Source organism: Coregonus clupeaformis, chromosome 16, assembly GCF_020615455.1.
Source record: "Coregonus clupeaformis isolate EN_2021a chromosome 16, ASM2061545v1, whole genome shotgun sequence".
Lineage (NCBI taxonomy): Eukaryota > Metazoa > Chordata > Actinopteri > Salmoniformes > Salmonidae > Coregonus > Coregonus clupeaformis.
Genome location: NC_059207.1, coordinates 823715 through 841561, shown reverse-complemented (window position 1 = coordinate 841561; position 17847 = coordinate 823715). Strand labels below are relative to the sequence as shown.

Genomic DNA, 17847 nt, shown 5'->3' with positions numbered 1-17847 from the left:
GGCTCTACTAACCCTGACACTGAGGAGGCTCATCGCCTTCCCAGCATCCACTAATCTGATCTCTAGTCAATCCCATTCTATTTCCAATTGCCCTCAGCCATGGTACTGTAGCTAGATACTCATGGTCTGGTCTGTTAGAGGGAGAGCCATGGTACTGTAGCTAGATACTCATGGTCTGGTCTGTTAGAGGGAGAGCCATGGTACTGTATTGTGCAGTAGCTAGATACAGTACCTTCTGGTCTGTTACATAGGGGCAGCATGAGAATAGAACAGAGATGAGGAGAGAGATAAACAGGCTATGGTCTGGAAATAGCAGGACAGGCTCAGTCTGATCTAATACAGATTTTGGAATCAAATGTAATGGCAGAGGGATTACAGTGGAAACAAACAATTTACAGAATGAAAACTTGTATGACTTTATTAAAACCTCCAGGAATTGTAAATGCTAGACAACAAGGGCTGAATTCTAACCTGAGTGCCACCCAGTGACATCAAAAAACAACTTATGAGAAAATCATGAGTTAGACCCACGCAAACCTCTAGTTATGATTAAGACCAAGTACAGTTTTGCTGCAAGATATTGCTGCCATTTTTCTTTTAACCACAAATGTTAATTTCTTGTCCTCTGAGCTTATCTCCGTGTTAGGAGTCTTTTGTGAAGACCATAAAATGGATGTAACAAGTGTAACAAATTTGATTTCCTCTAAAATGGGGGGCTTATCTTGTATCTTTCTTTCACTTCAGGCAGTAACATGGCCACCTCAGTCTCAGTGCTGGCAGAGGACTCTGGTGTGTTACAGTATGCCTTCTTTAGGGATGTTCAAATCCTTTATAATACATCACGCTGTCATATCAGATTCGCCTTTTGGTGCCTAGCACTGTAGATATGTATTCCTTATGCATATGATGGATCAATAGGTGTTACTAACACATTTTACCCATCCGTTATGGAACATGGGCATGGTTGTGAGAGCTCTTGATGCCAGGACATGAAAAAGCACTATGCAAGCTTAAGGAAAGTGCAATGTGGATATTCAATGACATAGACACTATTGATATCATAGATCCATTATTGATTGACCTAAAGCTGGCTCAAACAGCAATCAGTTTAAAGTAAATAGATGATTCACACTTCAGAGTGCCGCTTACGCATTCAGCATAGGTAAAAGGGGTTGGAGGATCAACGCTGATAGGAGAGCCCATCAGATATCCTGACGTTAGGCTCATCAGGGAAGTGGTGTGATTGGCTGCTACGGAAGTCATGGACCTCTATAGAAGCCAATGTGTTGTGATAGAAGGGTGTTCACCCCTCTGTTTCCTGCCTCTATTCTGGTGTTTCCCTTTTTGAACAGGACACAGCTTCCTACTGAAAATGACCACAGCCAACTTCCCAACCACAAACTCAGGTAAATACCCGAAAAATGTATTGTTTAACAATTGCAAAAAAAAAAGTACAACATTCAAAGCAAGGATAATTGGAACAAAGTGGTGTAGGATGTTTTATTAACATATTTATTCACTGGGACTGGGAAATCTGAAGAGTCAGTCATGGTGGATTGGCAGTCTGTCCCATTCATTTTTACTAGGGACTCCCAGAGAGAAAATTGACATGACATTTACTGCCTTATTTCAACACTGCAGGGAACTCCAGAAATAACAGGTGAGGCACTAAGAGACATTCAGAACTAATACATTGAATCTAGAAGGAAGTGGAGATTGAAGTAATCCTTAAATAAATGATGGATATCATTACTAGAGCTACAATGAGTCCAGCGAGGGGCATGATCATCATTTAGACCCTGACAGTGATGATGATTAGGAATTGGAGGAGCCCTATGGGGAGATGATGGTGAGGAGAGTGGGTGAGGGACTTCTTACAGTACTCATACTTTTAATTAATATGGTATGGTACTGTACTACTGTAGAGGCCAGGGTTGGGTAGAGGGGTTCACTGCAAAGCAGGATCAAGGAGTTAGCCTGCTAACTTGCCTAAATATTCAGGAAATAAATATATTGTTTTAGAAAGATAAGCTTGAAACGGGCATGGTCGACTTAACTCAACAACCAAAAAACGCATATCTAAGTTTAGCGTTCTTTATGAACATGAAAATAAATAGTTATTTCTGGTTGTTTAGCTGGCTTACTCATTGATACTGCTTTGTAGTCCACCGCTCTGGCTTATGCAGGTTGTGTAAAATATAGGGGTTGTAAGTTACATAGCGGTAGGATCACTTAGGCCGTTTATAAGGGAGTCGATGTAAAGATTGGATGACTCATACACTGGAACGTCTGGAGGCAGCTGGTTATGACTGGTGTGATTGTTTAGAATCAATGTAGGATGGAAGATGAAGAAAAGGGTCTCAACCTTTTTATATCACAGCCTGCCTTTCAGAAACAGACTTTACCAAATCAGAAAGTAGCTTGTGGGCAAATCAATGTGCATCTCTTCCTCCTCCGACATCCTCCTCTCATCCTCCTCCTCCTGCATCATTAACATGCAGCGCCAACCAGCCTCATTGCTATTCTACAGCCCTGCTCTGGTATCATTTGATAAAAGCAATTTGACTTCCAGCGTGGCTTCCTAAAGCAGGTATGGCTTTTAGATGGAGGATGGAAGCCTGGCAAGCTAGGACAGAGCCAGACCTGGGAGCGATTTCCACCGCAACACCCGCAGCTAAGTCTGACACTGTCTGTGCACCCCCTTTCACCGACACACAGGGCTACGGGAAACGGGGCCAAATTACACCTCCTCCGCCAAGAGTCTGTCTGTGGATGAATTTGCTCACTTTCCGCATGGCTGGCCAGCCAAACCAGACACCTGTGTAAAACAGGCCTGTGTCAATGCAGCGCTCAGAGCCTGAGGAGCTAGGTACTGCTTACTGCCAGTGTCAGCTAACGGGAGGATGACGAGGAGCCAAATACATAAACACTCTCAGAATAATCACATTACAGAGAGAGAAAGAGGCCGTGTTCACTTCACCTTGAGAGAGGCCGTGCTCAATGACACTGGCAGGTCTGCTCCCTCTGGGTAAGTGTAATGAGGAAGGCGGGCCAACAGGCAAAGAGGTGTGGCTGTTAGAAAGACAACACTAAACTAACAAAGGCCATTTCCTCAAGCCTAGGTCTATACAGTCAAGGTCTCTAGAACTTCATGCCTGGACATAGCACATTAATTTGCCCATCCCTCATACTGACTGGGCGAACCCATGGTCGCAGCATTGCTCAATGACATTTCTCCACACAGTGTTGAGCCAGAGAGAGAGGCCCGGGGAGCAGTGTGTGATAGGAGCCGTAGTGAGGCCAGACTGTTGGCTAGGATTAGCTCCACTATCAGGTGACAGGGTACACACTGTATGACATGTACCAGTGTTTCCACTAAAGCATTAGTCAGGCAAGGCGAGCCCCTCTCCTTGACTTGCTCTGTAGCCCCCTGCCTAAAATAAAGTTTATGTTGGAAATGTAAAAAGCAGCATGTGGGTAAGGTGGTCTTTTCACTCCACTTGGCTTTTCCATAAGCATCAACTCTAATCAGAAAGTTCCAGAAATATGGTGTCTCCCCAAAATGTGGCCTGCCTCAGAGAGGGGAACAGTTTGGGGAACCATAATACCCGAGCAGCAAAGGGATTAAAAGTTTGGCATGAGATAGCGTAATTTATTCAATTCCCTGTGTTAATAGAGTGTGCCGCCATATAATTGGAGTCCTACCAATCACAAAGAGCCAATTTTCCACATGACTGACTACCAATGTGAGACTCACTAGTCAATAATCATTGGCACGCTCCATAGCCACAGAAGAACCCCTCTCAGGAGAAGAGAAAGAAGTCTCAGAAGTTACTGTAGTAACTCAACACCACCATGACAGTGGATGCAGAAAGGCTGTGATCTTGGTCTAGAGAATCATAAATAGGTAGCAAACTACTCTGATGTCCTTAAAAAGACCAAGCATCAATGTCTATATAGAGGCACAGTGGCTTACAATGGGGACTGACTGGGTTACCTGTGTATAATCGTGCTAGAGACAACAACGCAAAAACAACAACACGAGTCAACGATCCAGAGATCAGTGGGAGAGATGTTTGACACGGTGTAGTATCACACAGCTTCAGCCATGGTAATATCTTGGAAATCCACCCCCTGCTGTGGACCATCAAAGCTAATTGTCTAGTATGTTTTTAGCTTTAGTTGTATACCAAGGCCAGATACAGGATCTCAGAGAGGCACACAACTGTTTACATATCTGCTTGGGTGTGTGTGTGTCTGCATGCATGTATGTGTTTGTGTTTATCCGTCAAAGTCTGGCAGAGATGTAATTAGACAATGGCAATCTAAAGCCGCTTCGCACATGGCACCCCTCGGAGTAAAAGGATAATACTTCAGATCAGACAAGGGTTTTCAAAGCCAACTGTTTCTCTTTTGTCTATTGAATTAGAGGCCAGCCAGTGGCCTTAGCATAGTGGGAGAGGAGAGAGAGGAGAGAGAGGAGAGGAGCAAGTGGAGAGAGGAAATGAGTTTGGCAAGGAGGCCCTGTATCGCCTCTCCAATTTGCCGTCACTCACTGGCTGCATCCCAAACGGCACCCTATTCCTTACATAGTGCACTACTTTTGACCCGAGCCCTGTGGGCCCTGGTCAGAAATAGTGCACTATATAGGGAATATGGTGATCTTTGGGATACAGCCACTTTCTCCTGAGTTACAAATACAGGAAGAGAGGGGATTGGGTGGGAAAATGAGTGCCCCTTCCCCCACCTCCAACCCCACTTTCATTTACAACAAAGTGTGCCCAGTTTTCGCTGCCTAGCTTCAGACTACAAGGTCAAATTTTCCCTCGGGAGAACGTGAGAAGAGAGCTGGGGCAGGGGAGCGGAGAGGCCTCTCCATCCAGTGATACGCCTGCCGCTGTCTATCCCATGGGAGTGGTGGTGACACCACTGGAGAGAGGGAGGAGGTCAAGTGGAGATTAACGAGGGAGGGCAGCTGCTGGCTTTTCAACACGTCCGGGGCTTGGGAGCGAGGGATCGGCGACTGACTGGAGCCGAGTGGGGTCTGACGCGTGAGAGGCAAGAGAGCCTTGAGATAAGGGGAAAGAGCAAGAGAGATAGCGAGGGAGGGAGAGGTAGAGCAAGAGATGGAGAGTAAGCACACCAGAGGTTTCAGGGGGTCCCACCAGATTCACCCGTAGGGGGATCCTTTCCCCTGGGTAACAGGTGCCTGAGAGACAGAGGGAAGGAAGAGGGAGAGAGAAGGATGTGCTGGTTGGATAAAAGAGGGGATGTGTGGAATAGGAGCCCCTTGCTTTTGGCCCTCCATGTATCAGCTGAGCCATCAGTCAGGCCTCTTCAGCACCTGTCCCCCTCTCCCTTCCTGAGCCTGTCAGACACTGCTATTCCACTAACGACTGACAAATAACCCCACACTGCTCTGTGGTGGACAGATGGATGGAGGGGAAAGGGGGGATAGGGACAGAGTGGAATGAGGGAGAAAGAGAGGAATGAAGGAGAGAAAGAAAGATTGGGAGAGAGAACAGGGTAGAAAGGGAGGCAAGGAAGAGAGAGGAATGTATCAGAGGTTCTGTGACTGCTTATCCTTCAAACTAGAGAGGGAATGAACTTGTTCCTCTTACCCGTGTCTATGGGATCCCCGGGAGCGACCAGAGTAGTACGAGTACCCTGAGTAGGTGGACTCCGTGTCCATGGCGACAAGGTCCTTCCTCCCGGGCGATTGGCCAAGGGCCTCGCGGAGGTTGCTGGGCTTAGCAGCAGGCAGACGCAGCGGGAGCTTGTGGGCGGTCTTGTCCGGTGGGAGGCGGAGCTCGCTCAGGAGATTGGCAGAGGCTGCAAGCTGTCGGGGGTCAATCTTGAAAGCAACCCTGGGGGTTCCCGACTAGGAAACATCAATCTGGGGAGGAGACAGAGCAAGAGAGAGACAGAGAGAGAGAGGCAGGTCTGGTCAGAGGACAGTCTATTGACAGAGTTTGGGGTGGAAATGGTGGACTACTATAGCCCAGTTGATATTAATGAGATGACAGAACGGTCACCAAGTGCAGAGGTCAAATACATACTGAAAGGCATGGATGTGTATTGCAGATAGCTCTGGATAGCTGGGATCTCTGCACATAGCTTTCACGTTGCCTTTTTCTCTGGAATTAACATTCCAGGAGATAAATATGAGAAAAACACAACCGCTTCATTGAAGCAGCATTTTCTACATTCCCATTTGGCAGGCTGAGGAAATAATTATTTTAATGAAGAATGTGCGATCCCTCTCACACACACACACCAATTGAAGCATGACACAGAAGAGCCTTGAAACCATTGGACGTATTTTCTGTTGATTCTAAGAAATATGAAGGTAAATTGTGAAAGGCTCTTCTTACTTCTAACCTCCTTGACAACTCAAACCTACAGTAGTTGACAGAGAGTGTGAGCACTAAGCACATCCACAAACAACAGAACAGCAGCTGACCTAGCTATGAATCCCTCCCTCAACAAATAGACCTTTCAACAGACCCAGGCCCATGAGAAGAGAGATTTAATTGGAATGTTGCGCACACGGGTCTACCCCTGGAGCTCCAACAACACAATGGTCGGATGCAGAGCAACAATCCCTCCGCCCGCCCCTACCCCGGTCTCACCCCCTACCCCGGTCTCACCCCCTACCCCGGTCTCACCCCCTACCCCGGTCTCACCCCCTACCTTGCCCCACCGCACTCAGCCCCAGCCTTATCAATGAGAGCCATCTCCAGAGGGAAATCTGGCAGTGACCAGCTCCAGCAGCCTCTCCCCTCTTCCAGCATTCCACTACAGTGACATCATCACACAGACAGAGAGTGCTCCAGGTAAAACAACCAAACACTATCACATTATTAAACCAAGAAGCTTTCAGAGGGGAATTAAGACAACCAGCCAACAACACAAACAGATCCCGTAAAATATCTAATATAGCTTTAGGCCTATATTCTGTGTTTTAGTTAAATTTTTTCAAAAGGAAGGAAGGAGCTTATCGGTTCTGCAGGAGCCCATATCTAAATGTAGAGAGACTGTCCATCGAGTCTCTAATCTTGGAAACATTCTTTCCCAAGAGGATCAATCTCCCAGAAAAATGCTAAAGGCTGTGTGGATGCAGAGGAGGGCCATAACTCAAACATCAAGTGGATTTCAATATCAAAGGCAGAACAAAAGAACTGCCCATTAATTCCATACCATTAGTTCTACCCCAAACCTGACTAAAGACTTTACAGCATCCACTAGGAGATGCAGGTCTGATAAGAGTGTTTATTGGGTGCCCTTGATTTGATTTGACTACACATACAGGAGGATATGGTTTACAGTTGTTCTTAAATGACCAAAAATAAGAGGGAACAGAAGGGAGTGAATAGAGTGAAAAGAAAGGAGTAGAAACAGCCGTAGTGAAATAACGGGATTACGATTACGCACATGGCTGAGTAACAATGCATGGGGAAACAGAGAGAGCCATGTGAGTTGTGGCGTACGCTCCTTGGGGGCAAGGAGAGCTGGGGACAGGCGTACACACACGTAACACACACACACTTCAGGTAAATCATCTCAAGGCTGAGGCATATAGGGAGGTGAGGGGTCGGTTCTCTGTTGCATCAGAAATGGGGCCTCATCCAGACCGAGAACCTCTAACAGCTGGAGGTAATGGGCCAGGAAGATGATGAACGGAGCACGTTACATAAACTCACATGCATCAATGCAATAATCTGCCAGAATAATTAATAAACCAAGCTTGCAATGTACATTTCTCAACAACGTAATTCATTCTCGAACACTAAGGATTCCATTTTGACCTAGAACCATCCAATCAAATTTAAAGAATAATTAAATGAAAATGGAGCATTTCAGAAAGGGGCCTTGACAAAGTGATAACATATTTTGTATTGTAACACAGGTGATAAATAATATATACAGCTGCTTGAATTGGGCCAAAATCCCTAGTGAAATCTTCAATGTAAACAAGGAGCTTAAGGAGAGAGGTTAAAGGTGAACATTGTTTAATTTAAACACATATCCCAGACATGAGCACACTCACTGGACTGAACACTTAAAGCATGCCAGCTCCCATGACCCCTTGCAGCAGAGGAAGTCCACAACAGATCTGGGTCAGTTAGAGTGAAATTAACCAGAGGGCTACAGTCACCACTATCTGTCTCCACCACAGTCACATCCTGCTGTCCTGACGTGTTTGGAGTTAGCAGTATGCATGTTCATTCAAACACTTAACCTCCTTTGGAATATCACAAGCAAAGCGCACTTCTGCACACATGAAACATGTTGATTAACTACCGCAGTAGTCACAATGGAAGCCATGGGAAGTAGAGCGGGGCTGGAACTCTCCCTTGGGGCACTCCCTCTGTTTTCATCCTGCTACTGCTTTCATAACCACATTTGTTCCAGTCGTTTCACAGAAAAATGCTGCTCATCCAAGATACTGCCCCGTGCCATCTTATCTGCCACTTAGAAAGAAAAACTAGAGAAATACTAGGAACTAGGAGCACTTGGGGTTAATGTGAACAGTGACCCATATAGTGTGTGTATGTATGCTTGCACATGGGGATTGAGAAAGTTAGTTCTATCAAACAAAGTCTGAATATTTCTATTTAAAAATGACAGCCCTCTTGCTGACACGGTTTTAAACATCTGAATCATCAGAGGGAATACTGAACAACATGATGACAAACCTCTCTAAAACTGTTTTATTCTACTGAAAGAGCCAGCTGCCAGCTCAGTCACTGTGCCAGTTAGGCAAGCAGAATAGCTTGATGTGACAGACAAGAAAGGCTGCTTTTAGACAGGCAGCCTAATTCTGATCTTTTTTTCACTAATTGGTCTTTTGACCAATCAGATCAGCACTGAAAAAGATCTGTGAAAAGATCTGATGTGATTGGTCAAAAGACCAATTAGTGTAAATAATATCAGAATTGGGCTGCCTGTGTAAACGCAGCCAAAGAGTAACAGATTTTGAATGTAGATCGGAATATGATTCATATGGGAATCATGTTAGATTGAACTTTGTGTCATTGAAGATGGGAGTTGTGGATGACGCACTCCAAGCAGGCAGGACAATCCAGACTCGGAGTAAGGCAGGCTACAGACAGACTACAGACACTCTGGCCAGGGTAAGGCAGGCAGGCTACAGACAGACTACAGACACTCTGGCCAGGGTAAGGCAAGGCTACAGACAGACTACAGACACTCTGGCCAGGGTAAGGCAGGGCTACAGACACTCTGGCCAGGGTAAGGCAGGGCTACAGACACTCTGGCCAGGGTAAGGCAGGCAGGCTACAGACAGACTACAGACACTCTGGACAGGGTAAGGCAAGGCTACAGACAGACTACAGACACTCTGGCCAGGGTAAGGCAGGCAGGCTACAGACAGACTACAGACACTCTGGCTAGGGTATGGCAGGCAGGCTACAGACAGACTACAGAAACTCTGGCCAGGGTAAGGCAGGCAGGCTACAGACAGACTACAGACACTCTGGCCAGGGTAAGGCAGGCAGGCTACAGACACTCTGGCCAGGGTAAGGCAGGCAGGCTACAGACAGACTACAGACACTCTGGCCAGGGTAAGGCAGGCAGGCTACAGACAGACTACAGACACTCTGGACAGGGTAAGGCAAGGCTACAGACAGACTACAGACACTCTGGACAGGGTAAGGCAGGCAGGCTACAGAAAGACTACAGACACTCTGGCCAGGGTAAGGCAGGCAGGCTACAGACAGACTACAGACACTCTGGCCAGGGTAAGGCAGGGCTACAGACACTCTGGCCAGGGTAAGGCAGGGCTACAGACACTCTGGCCAGGGTAAGGCAGGGCTACGGACACTCTGCCCAGGGTAAGGCAGGGCTACAGACAGACTACAGACACTCTGGCCAGGGTAGCAGGCAGGGCTACAGACAGACTACAGACACTCTGGCCAGGGTAAGGCAGGGCTACAGACAGACTACAGACACTCTGGCCAGGGTAAGGCAGGCAGGCTACAGACAGACTACAGACACTCTGGCCAGGGTAAGGCAGGCAGGCTACAGACAGACTACAGACACTCTGGCCATGGTAAGGCAGGCAGGCTACAGACAGACTACAGACACTCTGGCCAGGGTAAGGCAGGGCTACAGACACTCTGGCCAGGGTAAGGCAGGGCTACAGACACTCTGGCCAGGGTAAGGCAGGGCTACAGACAGACTACAGACACTCTGGCCAGGGTAAGGCAGGGCTACAGACAGACTACAGACACTCTGGCCAGGGTAAGGCAGGGCTACAGACAGACTACAGACACTCTGGCCAGGGTAAGGCAGGGGCTACAGACAGACTACAGACACTCTGGCCAGGGTAAGGCAGGGCTACAGAAAGCCGGTAGGGCAGGGCTACAGACACTCTGGCCCAGGGTAAGGCAGGGCTACGGACTGCAGCAGGACTACAGACACTCTGGCCAGGGTAAGGCAGGGCTACAGACAGACTACAGACACTCTGGCCAGGGTAAGGCAGGGCTACAGACAGACTACAGACACTCTGGCCAGGGTAAGGCAGGGCTACAGACAGACTACAGACACTCTGGCCAGGGTAAGGCAGGGCTACAGACAGCCTACAGACACTCTGGCCAGGGTAAGGCAGGGCTACAGACAGACTACAGACACTCTGGTCAGGGTAAGGCAGGGCTACAGACACTCTGGCAAGGGTAAGGCAGGGCTACAGACAGACTACAGACACTCTGGCCAGGGTAAGGCAGGGCTACAGACAGACTCCAGACACTCTGGCCAGGGTAAGGCAGGGCTACAGACACTGTGGCCAGGGTAAGGCAGAGGGCATGGGTTGAGGACTACAGACAGACTATACACTCTAGCCAGGGTGAAGGCAGGGGTACTGCTACAGGACCACAGACAGACCACAGACAGACCACAGACTGTGGCCAAAGTAAATAAGGCTGCTTCTGCAGAGCATCACAGAGGCATTTCCATCTCTTGTGGTAATCCTCTTAAGAACGAGGGATGAAACATGGATTAACAGGGTTAAATAGATGGGGTCGGGGTCCCGGTGAGGATGGGTGGGGGGGAATACCACAACCACCTTCCAGTCACCACCTGCCCAACAGCCTAGCTAAGCTGCTTTGTGTCAACGAATTTGGTGTTTGTGACATCTAAGAGCAGATCTATAAGGGAAACACTAAGCTGGTTCCTGGTCTTTACTTAGAGTGGTGCCAGTGGCCATGCAGCACTAAAGCTGATGCCGCTGTGCCCCCCCTCCCCACACACTACTTAGGGAAGCCATCAGGTTATCCATGGCAGCCGAAGCCTCTGATTTGGTCTTTGGCGAGACAAGCTGGTAGCAGCCCAGAGCCTGCCAATGAGAGCCTCCTTGTTGATCTTCCTCCATTCAGCCGCTCTCTTCCTCTTTACACTGGATAAACATCCTCTCACTATGGAGAACCACACCCTCAGAGAGCCGGGAGAGAGAGGCATGGGGACTGATCTGCAGGGTAGAAACACACACACACGCATATATATAGCCGCACGCACACAGATGTGACACTCTGTGATTCATGCTTGAGGAACTGCGGGAGAGCAAATACCCACGAGTGAAATACACAAGATGACAACAAACATGCGGTAGCACACCATCAAAGAAACAAGAAAACAACCATCTAACCATCAGCAAGCTCATTAACAAAGCCTCATCAAGTGCATGCTAACCAAATCCAAACCCAGACGGATCCTCAAGACCCCCCCACAGCACATCCTTCCTCCTCCAGAGCAGGTTGTAGTAACAGTCAGGTGATAGCAGAGCAAACAAAACCACAACAGACCAACGCAGGAACGATAAGGTGAGGTCCTGTAGTTCATTCTTTGTGAAATGTTTTCTTTTTTATTGCCTTTTTCTTCCTTACGGTAAAAGGTAGTTCATTCATTCATGGTTTCCACAGCGACAGTGAGTCCACAGATTGGTCTTCTAGTTCCAACCAGGCTTCCGGCTCCATGGACGGTAATCTAATCCCACTGTGTATGATAGCCTAATCTACAGATCCTTCACTACTCACAGCCTTTAATAGGAGATGGGACTCTTTTCCAAACTGGGGAAGAGACAAATTAGGTTACTGTATTTTCCCCAAAAGATAGATTAATTCTCTCTAGTGACCGAGTCTAAGCACAAGGCTCTGCCAACCGGGCAGGTATTCAGGAACAAAGGGGAGCCCTGACTGAATCCGTCTCCTGTGCTAGCCTGGGACCAGGAAGTACAGCCGTGCTGGGTGCCCAACAGAGCCCCTCCCACACCTCACCACAACATAAACAAAGGACCTATTAAAAGCTCATCATCATTACGAGCCAATGATATGTCTGACCTTCATTAGCCGAAGATGGTCTTCAACCCATCTCCTCTGACACTGACTGAGTGAATAGAACAGTCGTTGCACTGGCCAGGCATTCCAGCTAGGTCATATGTATCAGAGGCAAACAGCTCTGTTGTGAGAAACTAAGACCTTTAGTTGAGATACAGAGAGGAGCGTTCAAATCACTGGAGGACAAAAGGTCAACACTGACATTTGTCCAAGCAACTCCCAAAGAGGCACGCCCTCCCCGTCCTGTTTGTGTTTTTCCACATGAAACAAGATTAATTGAGTATGCATGTACACATGCATGCCCGTACACACACACACGTCCCCTCATACTTCTCACTGTAAAATGTACTTTGACTCTATTAACTACAAGCTAACACAAACGTAATGAAAGACAAGCTGAACACGGGAGAGATAATGACTTATTAAGTTAAAGGTAACGACATGATTAATCTGAGACAACGGAGGAGGAGAGTAGTCGACCGAGGGAAGTAACACGAGTCAGCGACAAAATGTGTTTCTCGGCATCACATGGTGATCGAGATGCTGTCCATGGAGCAAATGAACCCATTAATTCTATCAACATTCCAGAATGTCACCCTCTCCCCCGGCCATTCATTAGTGTCAGAGAATCAGAGGCCCAAATAGCACCCTATTCCCTTAATAGTGCACTACTTTTGACCAAGGCGCATAGCGCTCTGGTCAAACGTAGTGTGCTATATAGGGAATATAGTGCCTTATTGGCCCTGGTCAAAAGTATTGCACTATAAAGGAAAAAGGGTGCCATTTGGGACTCACTAGAGAGGCAGACACCACAGGTTATTAAGGCTGAGTTTAGACAGGCTGCTCAATTCTGATATTTTTTTCTCTAATTGGTCTTTCGAACAATCAGATCAGCTCCTAAAGAGAGCGGATGTGAAAAGACCTGATGTGATTGGTCAAAAGACCAATTAGTGGAATGAAACATACTAATTGGGCTGCCTGTCTAAACACAGCCTTAGAACCAAGAGAGACAGCCCTAATAGTACATTAGGAGCATAACAATTAAGCTGTGATTTTTCTATATAAAATTATAAGCTCGAAAATCTAATTTTATTTGCCACATGCGCCGAATACAACTGGTGTAGACCTTACAGTGAAATGCATACTTACAAGCCCTTAACCAACAATGCAGTTAAGAAAATAAGAAAAAAGTGTTAAGTAAAAAATAGATAAGTAAAAAAAAAAAAAGCAAATAATTAAAGAGCAGCAGTAAAATAAAATAACAGTAGGGAGGCTATATACAGGGGTTACCGGTACAGAGTCAATGTGCGGGGGCACCGGTTAGTCGAGGTAACAGGAGGAAGCTCCGGATGGCACTGCGTTATAAAAGACCTTCTAGTTTCCAAGGTGTAGCCTATTACTGTAGTGTTGCAGCCCTGTTACCGTCTGTGTTGCAGCACTGTTACCGTCTGTGTTGCAGCACTGTTACCGTCTGTGTTGCAGCACTGTTACCGTCTGTGTTGCAGCACTGTTACCGTCTGTGTTGCAGCACTTTGTCTTCTAAACAAATTGGATTAATGGATTAAAATAAGATAAGATGAAGAACCCCCTTCTTGCTGTTGTATGTACTTTGTATGTCACACATCATCTAAGATTATGGCGAAAGATGTCCTCTTGGACTTTTTCCAGGATGCAGCTCTCTCTCTCTCTCTCTCTGTACTTCTGTGGCTGAGCTGAGGCACTTGATCTGTGATTACTCCTTCAAGCAATTTCCACCTGGTTTGCAATCGCATCTCTCTTCATCACCGACACAAAGATCACAATACTAGACCTAAACCTCTCACAGGGGCAGCATCCCTCCCCATCCATGTTGACGATCACTCACACACACGCTGTCACTCACACGAGGAGCTTATGACAGTTATCATGTCATCAGCTTTAAAATATTCACTTTGCAGATGTGAAGAGACGCACAAACAAAAATCATTTAGCCTACCGGAATGGAGAGCGCTGCAGGAGGATGTCGTGTTCAAATCCCACAAGGAAACTACCTACAATCACACCTTTCCCTGACGTTAGGCTCGGTGTACAGATAAAATATATGATAATGGATTCTGTGAATTATTCACAGTCAGACGAAGATATTTACGTTTTCTCTAGTGAGTGTATTCTCTTTTCTGAGACAAGTCAGTCATGTTTAACAACACAAAGGGAGTGTCATTGTTCAGCGTTTCCTAAGCATTGCCACCACCATCCAACCATCCTGGTTCTTACTGCAACTAGGGGTGGGGGTGGCAGAGCGAGACTGCTAGTCTGTACAATGCTCATAGCCATGGAGTTTCAATAAAGCTGTATATTGGAGTTAATTCCATCTGAACTTCTAGAGAATTTAGGTAGGCTAGCTACATCTTATTCACACAGTCTGCGAATGATTCTTGTGAAATCATCTTAAACACTGAGTAAATGTGTTGGCTTGGGTTTGTTTATTCAATACATATGTCATCTACTGTGGTCCCATCACAGTCTGTTCTGCTGAATTACCATACAGGTCTATTGTTTTGGGGGGGATTTTCAGGTCTGGGTGACACTCAATGGCACCACTATGCAACATATTCCAAGTTCAGTATAGCTTTGAACGCCTAAAGCTATAATTATTTGCTTCTTTTTTTTTGTACTAATCTATTTTTTGTACTTAACATCTTTATTTTCTTAAAACAGCATTGTTGGTTAAGGGCTTGTAAGTTACCATTTCACTAAGGTCTACACCTGTTGTATTCGGCGCATGTGGCAAATAAAATTTGATGATTATAAATGTATTCATTTGAACAACATTGTCTTGAACAATGTTTCAAAAAAATCATATTGGCGAGAAGTTCTTAAAATGTTCAGACTACATTCAGAATACAAAACACTGACAGTCCATAAGGTTCAGGTAGCACTTTACATCACATTGTTACTCCTGTACTACAGCCTAGCTAGCACCAAGCATGTGGTGCAGGCAAATCATGTTTTTATTTTGAATAATACTGATTTATTCCGTACTAATGCAAGTGCTAGTTTTCGGATTGGACTGTCATCTTCATACAACAGCATAATCGGACTGTAGTAGAGCTATACAGCCGTTTCCCTGCCCGACCCTACCTGTAACCCAAATGGCAGACTTCCATAGGAAACTCCCTGGTCTCTGCTAGGCCTTCTGAGCCCTGCCCAGACAGTTGGTTCGATAACTAAAATATTCACAAACACTAAAGAGTAAGTTAATGTTTAAAGAGAAATGTTTATGAAATGAAACTGTCGGCACGCGCGTGAACGATATCAATGAACCATTGTGCAACATTGTTTCTGGAGGCGCAACGCTGTAGCTGATGGTAACAAGGTAGCCAGAGTGAACTACAAACGAATTCGGTCAACCGTGTGCAGATAAAGTGGTTCAAAGTTAGTCTGAAAATGTGTTTGAGACTTTTGAGTTAGGTTATTATTGAAGCAATTATTGACAGACAAGCCATATATTGTCATATTCTATTTGTAACGCTTTAGAAAACGTATTAACTCCTGCTTTACATGAACGTAAAGGGTTAACTTTACACCCTACGTTGACCAGCTGCAGTCCTTTGGGTTGAGGGAATGAGTGCATTCTAAATCACATTTACTCTCCACATGTAGCCTACAGCTCATGTAGCGTATTAGAAAACAGAAATGGTTACTTGTAGGTTGTACTGTTTAAATAAAACGTAGGCATGACTACCTGTAAAAAAAAAAACGCATTTCCACCGAAGACAAATAAGTAGTAGTGTAGCTTCCATGAAGCAGCAACAAGCCAACCAAACTCCCAATTTACATCGGGCTCAATCGCACTCATAAAATACAACTCCTCAACGTAGGATGCAGACGTTGGAATTCTGACTGTTTCGCGCACGGCTACTCACCTTCACTGGAGGTAAACCATTCCAAGAAGAGATTTCATCCAGAAATGTAAATAGCATATTTCTCCCCTCGAGCACAAGGTACAGTCAGGGACCAGCCCGGGTTCAAGCCGTTGTACAGGGGGCAGCACTTACATGATGAAAGAAAGGAAAATGTGTAGTGCGACAATGGTGCGCTAGGGGGGAATGGTGATGGCTGTGAAGTGTGAACTGTCAAGTGATTACATAAGGCTGTACAATGCAAATATATAGTAAAATATGGTAAAAACCGCAGCACCAAATGACTTGGCAAAATATTCTTTACTTGTCTGACAAGTAGGCTACAGGTGTTTGCAATTAATTTCTGATTCAGAGTCCAGTTCACACCCACATTTCAAAGTTGTGTTTTGCGCTTACCAAACATACAACACCTTCAGTGAGTGTCAGGAACACCGGCAGCTAGGCTCTGTTAGGGGGACATGTCACAAATGGCTGAAGTGGGACAAGTGGCAGGAGAGTGCAAATAGCTTAGGGTTTGGTGCCATGGAAACCAGGCAAAGTAAAACAACATACTCCACTCCTGCCTCCGGTGGATGTTTTCAGTGAAGTGCATATTAAATGCATTGCGTTCTTATAAGTCATATATCCACATAGCCTAGCCTGACTTTATTTTATTAATCCGAATATGAACATTCACTAGGTTTATCCCATTATCTATTCTAGAATAAGGAAAGTTATCCTGTAATATAAAGTGCCATCCTCTTGCTTGAGTACCATCATGGTTTATCTCATTGCAACATTAACAAAGCCAATGAGTGATTACCATCATGTTTTATCAGTGCAGTCCATTGGACCTTAGAGAGATATAGCAGGGTGCTTGGATCCAGTCAGTGAAAGACAACAATGAGCTCAGTGAAGCCTTAGAGCTGGCTCTTAAAGGGGAATGTAAATAATGTTTGTTTTTTTACCTCAGACCTCCAGAGCCTCTATGCCAGTCTAGGTCAGTTGATGTCATTGGCCCGGAGTTTGCTCTGAAGACCAATCAATTCTCAATTATTTCTCCTCTCCCCCAACCAGATGTGAGGAACAGGAAGTACTAGGAACTGTTCCAAAAGTGTTTAGTGTATTATTCACTTATAATACAAATATAAATAAAATCTAACACAACAAAGCTGCTGAGCAGGGAGATGACATCATGTGATGACATTATGTGTATTTTGGCCTTTTCAGCACCCCACCCCCAAAAATACCTCCTCCCCTCAGCAGAGAATAAAGGTCATGACCAGGACACGACCCCCTGATCCTTCCTTTCTCTCCCTCCCCAATGAGGGCCATGCAAACACAGAGGCTGGGGAAAGGAGGGTTAACTGACCTAATAACTATCCATTACTAACAAGTACATAATGTTGTTCTAAGGTTCAATGAATAGTGAGGTTGATAAAAGTGGATCATCAGGGTTATTTATCTGTATGTTGATAGAAACATGAGGTGAAAACAAGAAGGCATAAGACTACCTAACATTCTCCTAAGACTCACGTCATTTTGCAGACACTCTTATCCAGAGCAACTTACAGGAGAAATTAGGGTTAAGTGCCTTGCTCAAGGGCACAGAC

General features: G+C 45.8%; 1 protein-coding gene across 3 annotated transcripts in view; it reads right to left on the bottom strand.

The window, feature by feature from the left end:
• Window positions 1–16475, bottom strand: part of LOC121559264 (vang-like protein 1) — a 48876-nt gene extending 32401 nt beyond the window's left edge. The window contains exons 1-2 of one of the 3 annotated variants that reach the window (XM_041872557.2): window positions 16259–16475; window positions 5622–5896 (exon numbers count right to left, since the gene is read on the bottom strand). In XM_041872557.2, coding sequence (XP_041728491.2) covers window positions 5622–5692 — 71 coding nt within the window. In that variant the 5' untranslated portion in view covers window positions 5693–5896; window positions 16259–16475. Of the gene's footprint in view, window positions 1–5621; window positions 5897–11903; window positions 11929–16258 lie in introns of those variants that run through there. The other 2 variants (XM_041872558.2, XM_045225524.1) reach the window with 2 other exon arrangements.
• Window positions 16476–17847: the final 1372 nt, after the last annotated feature.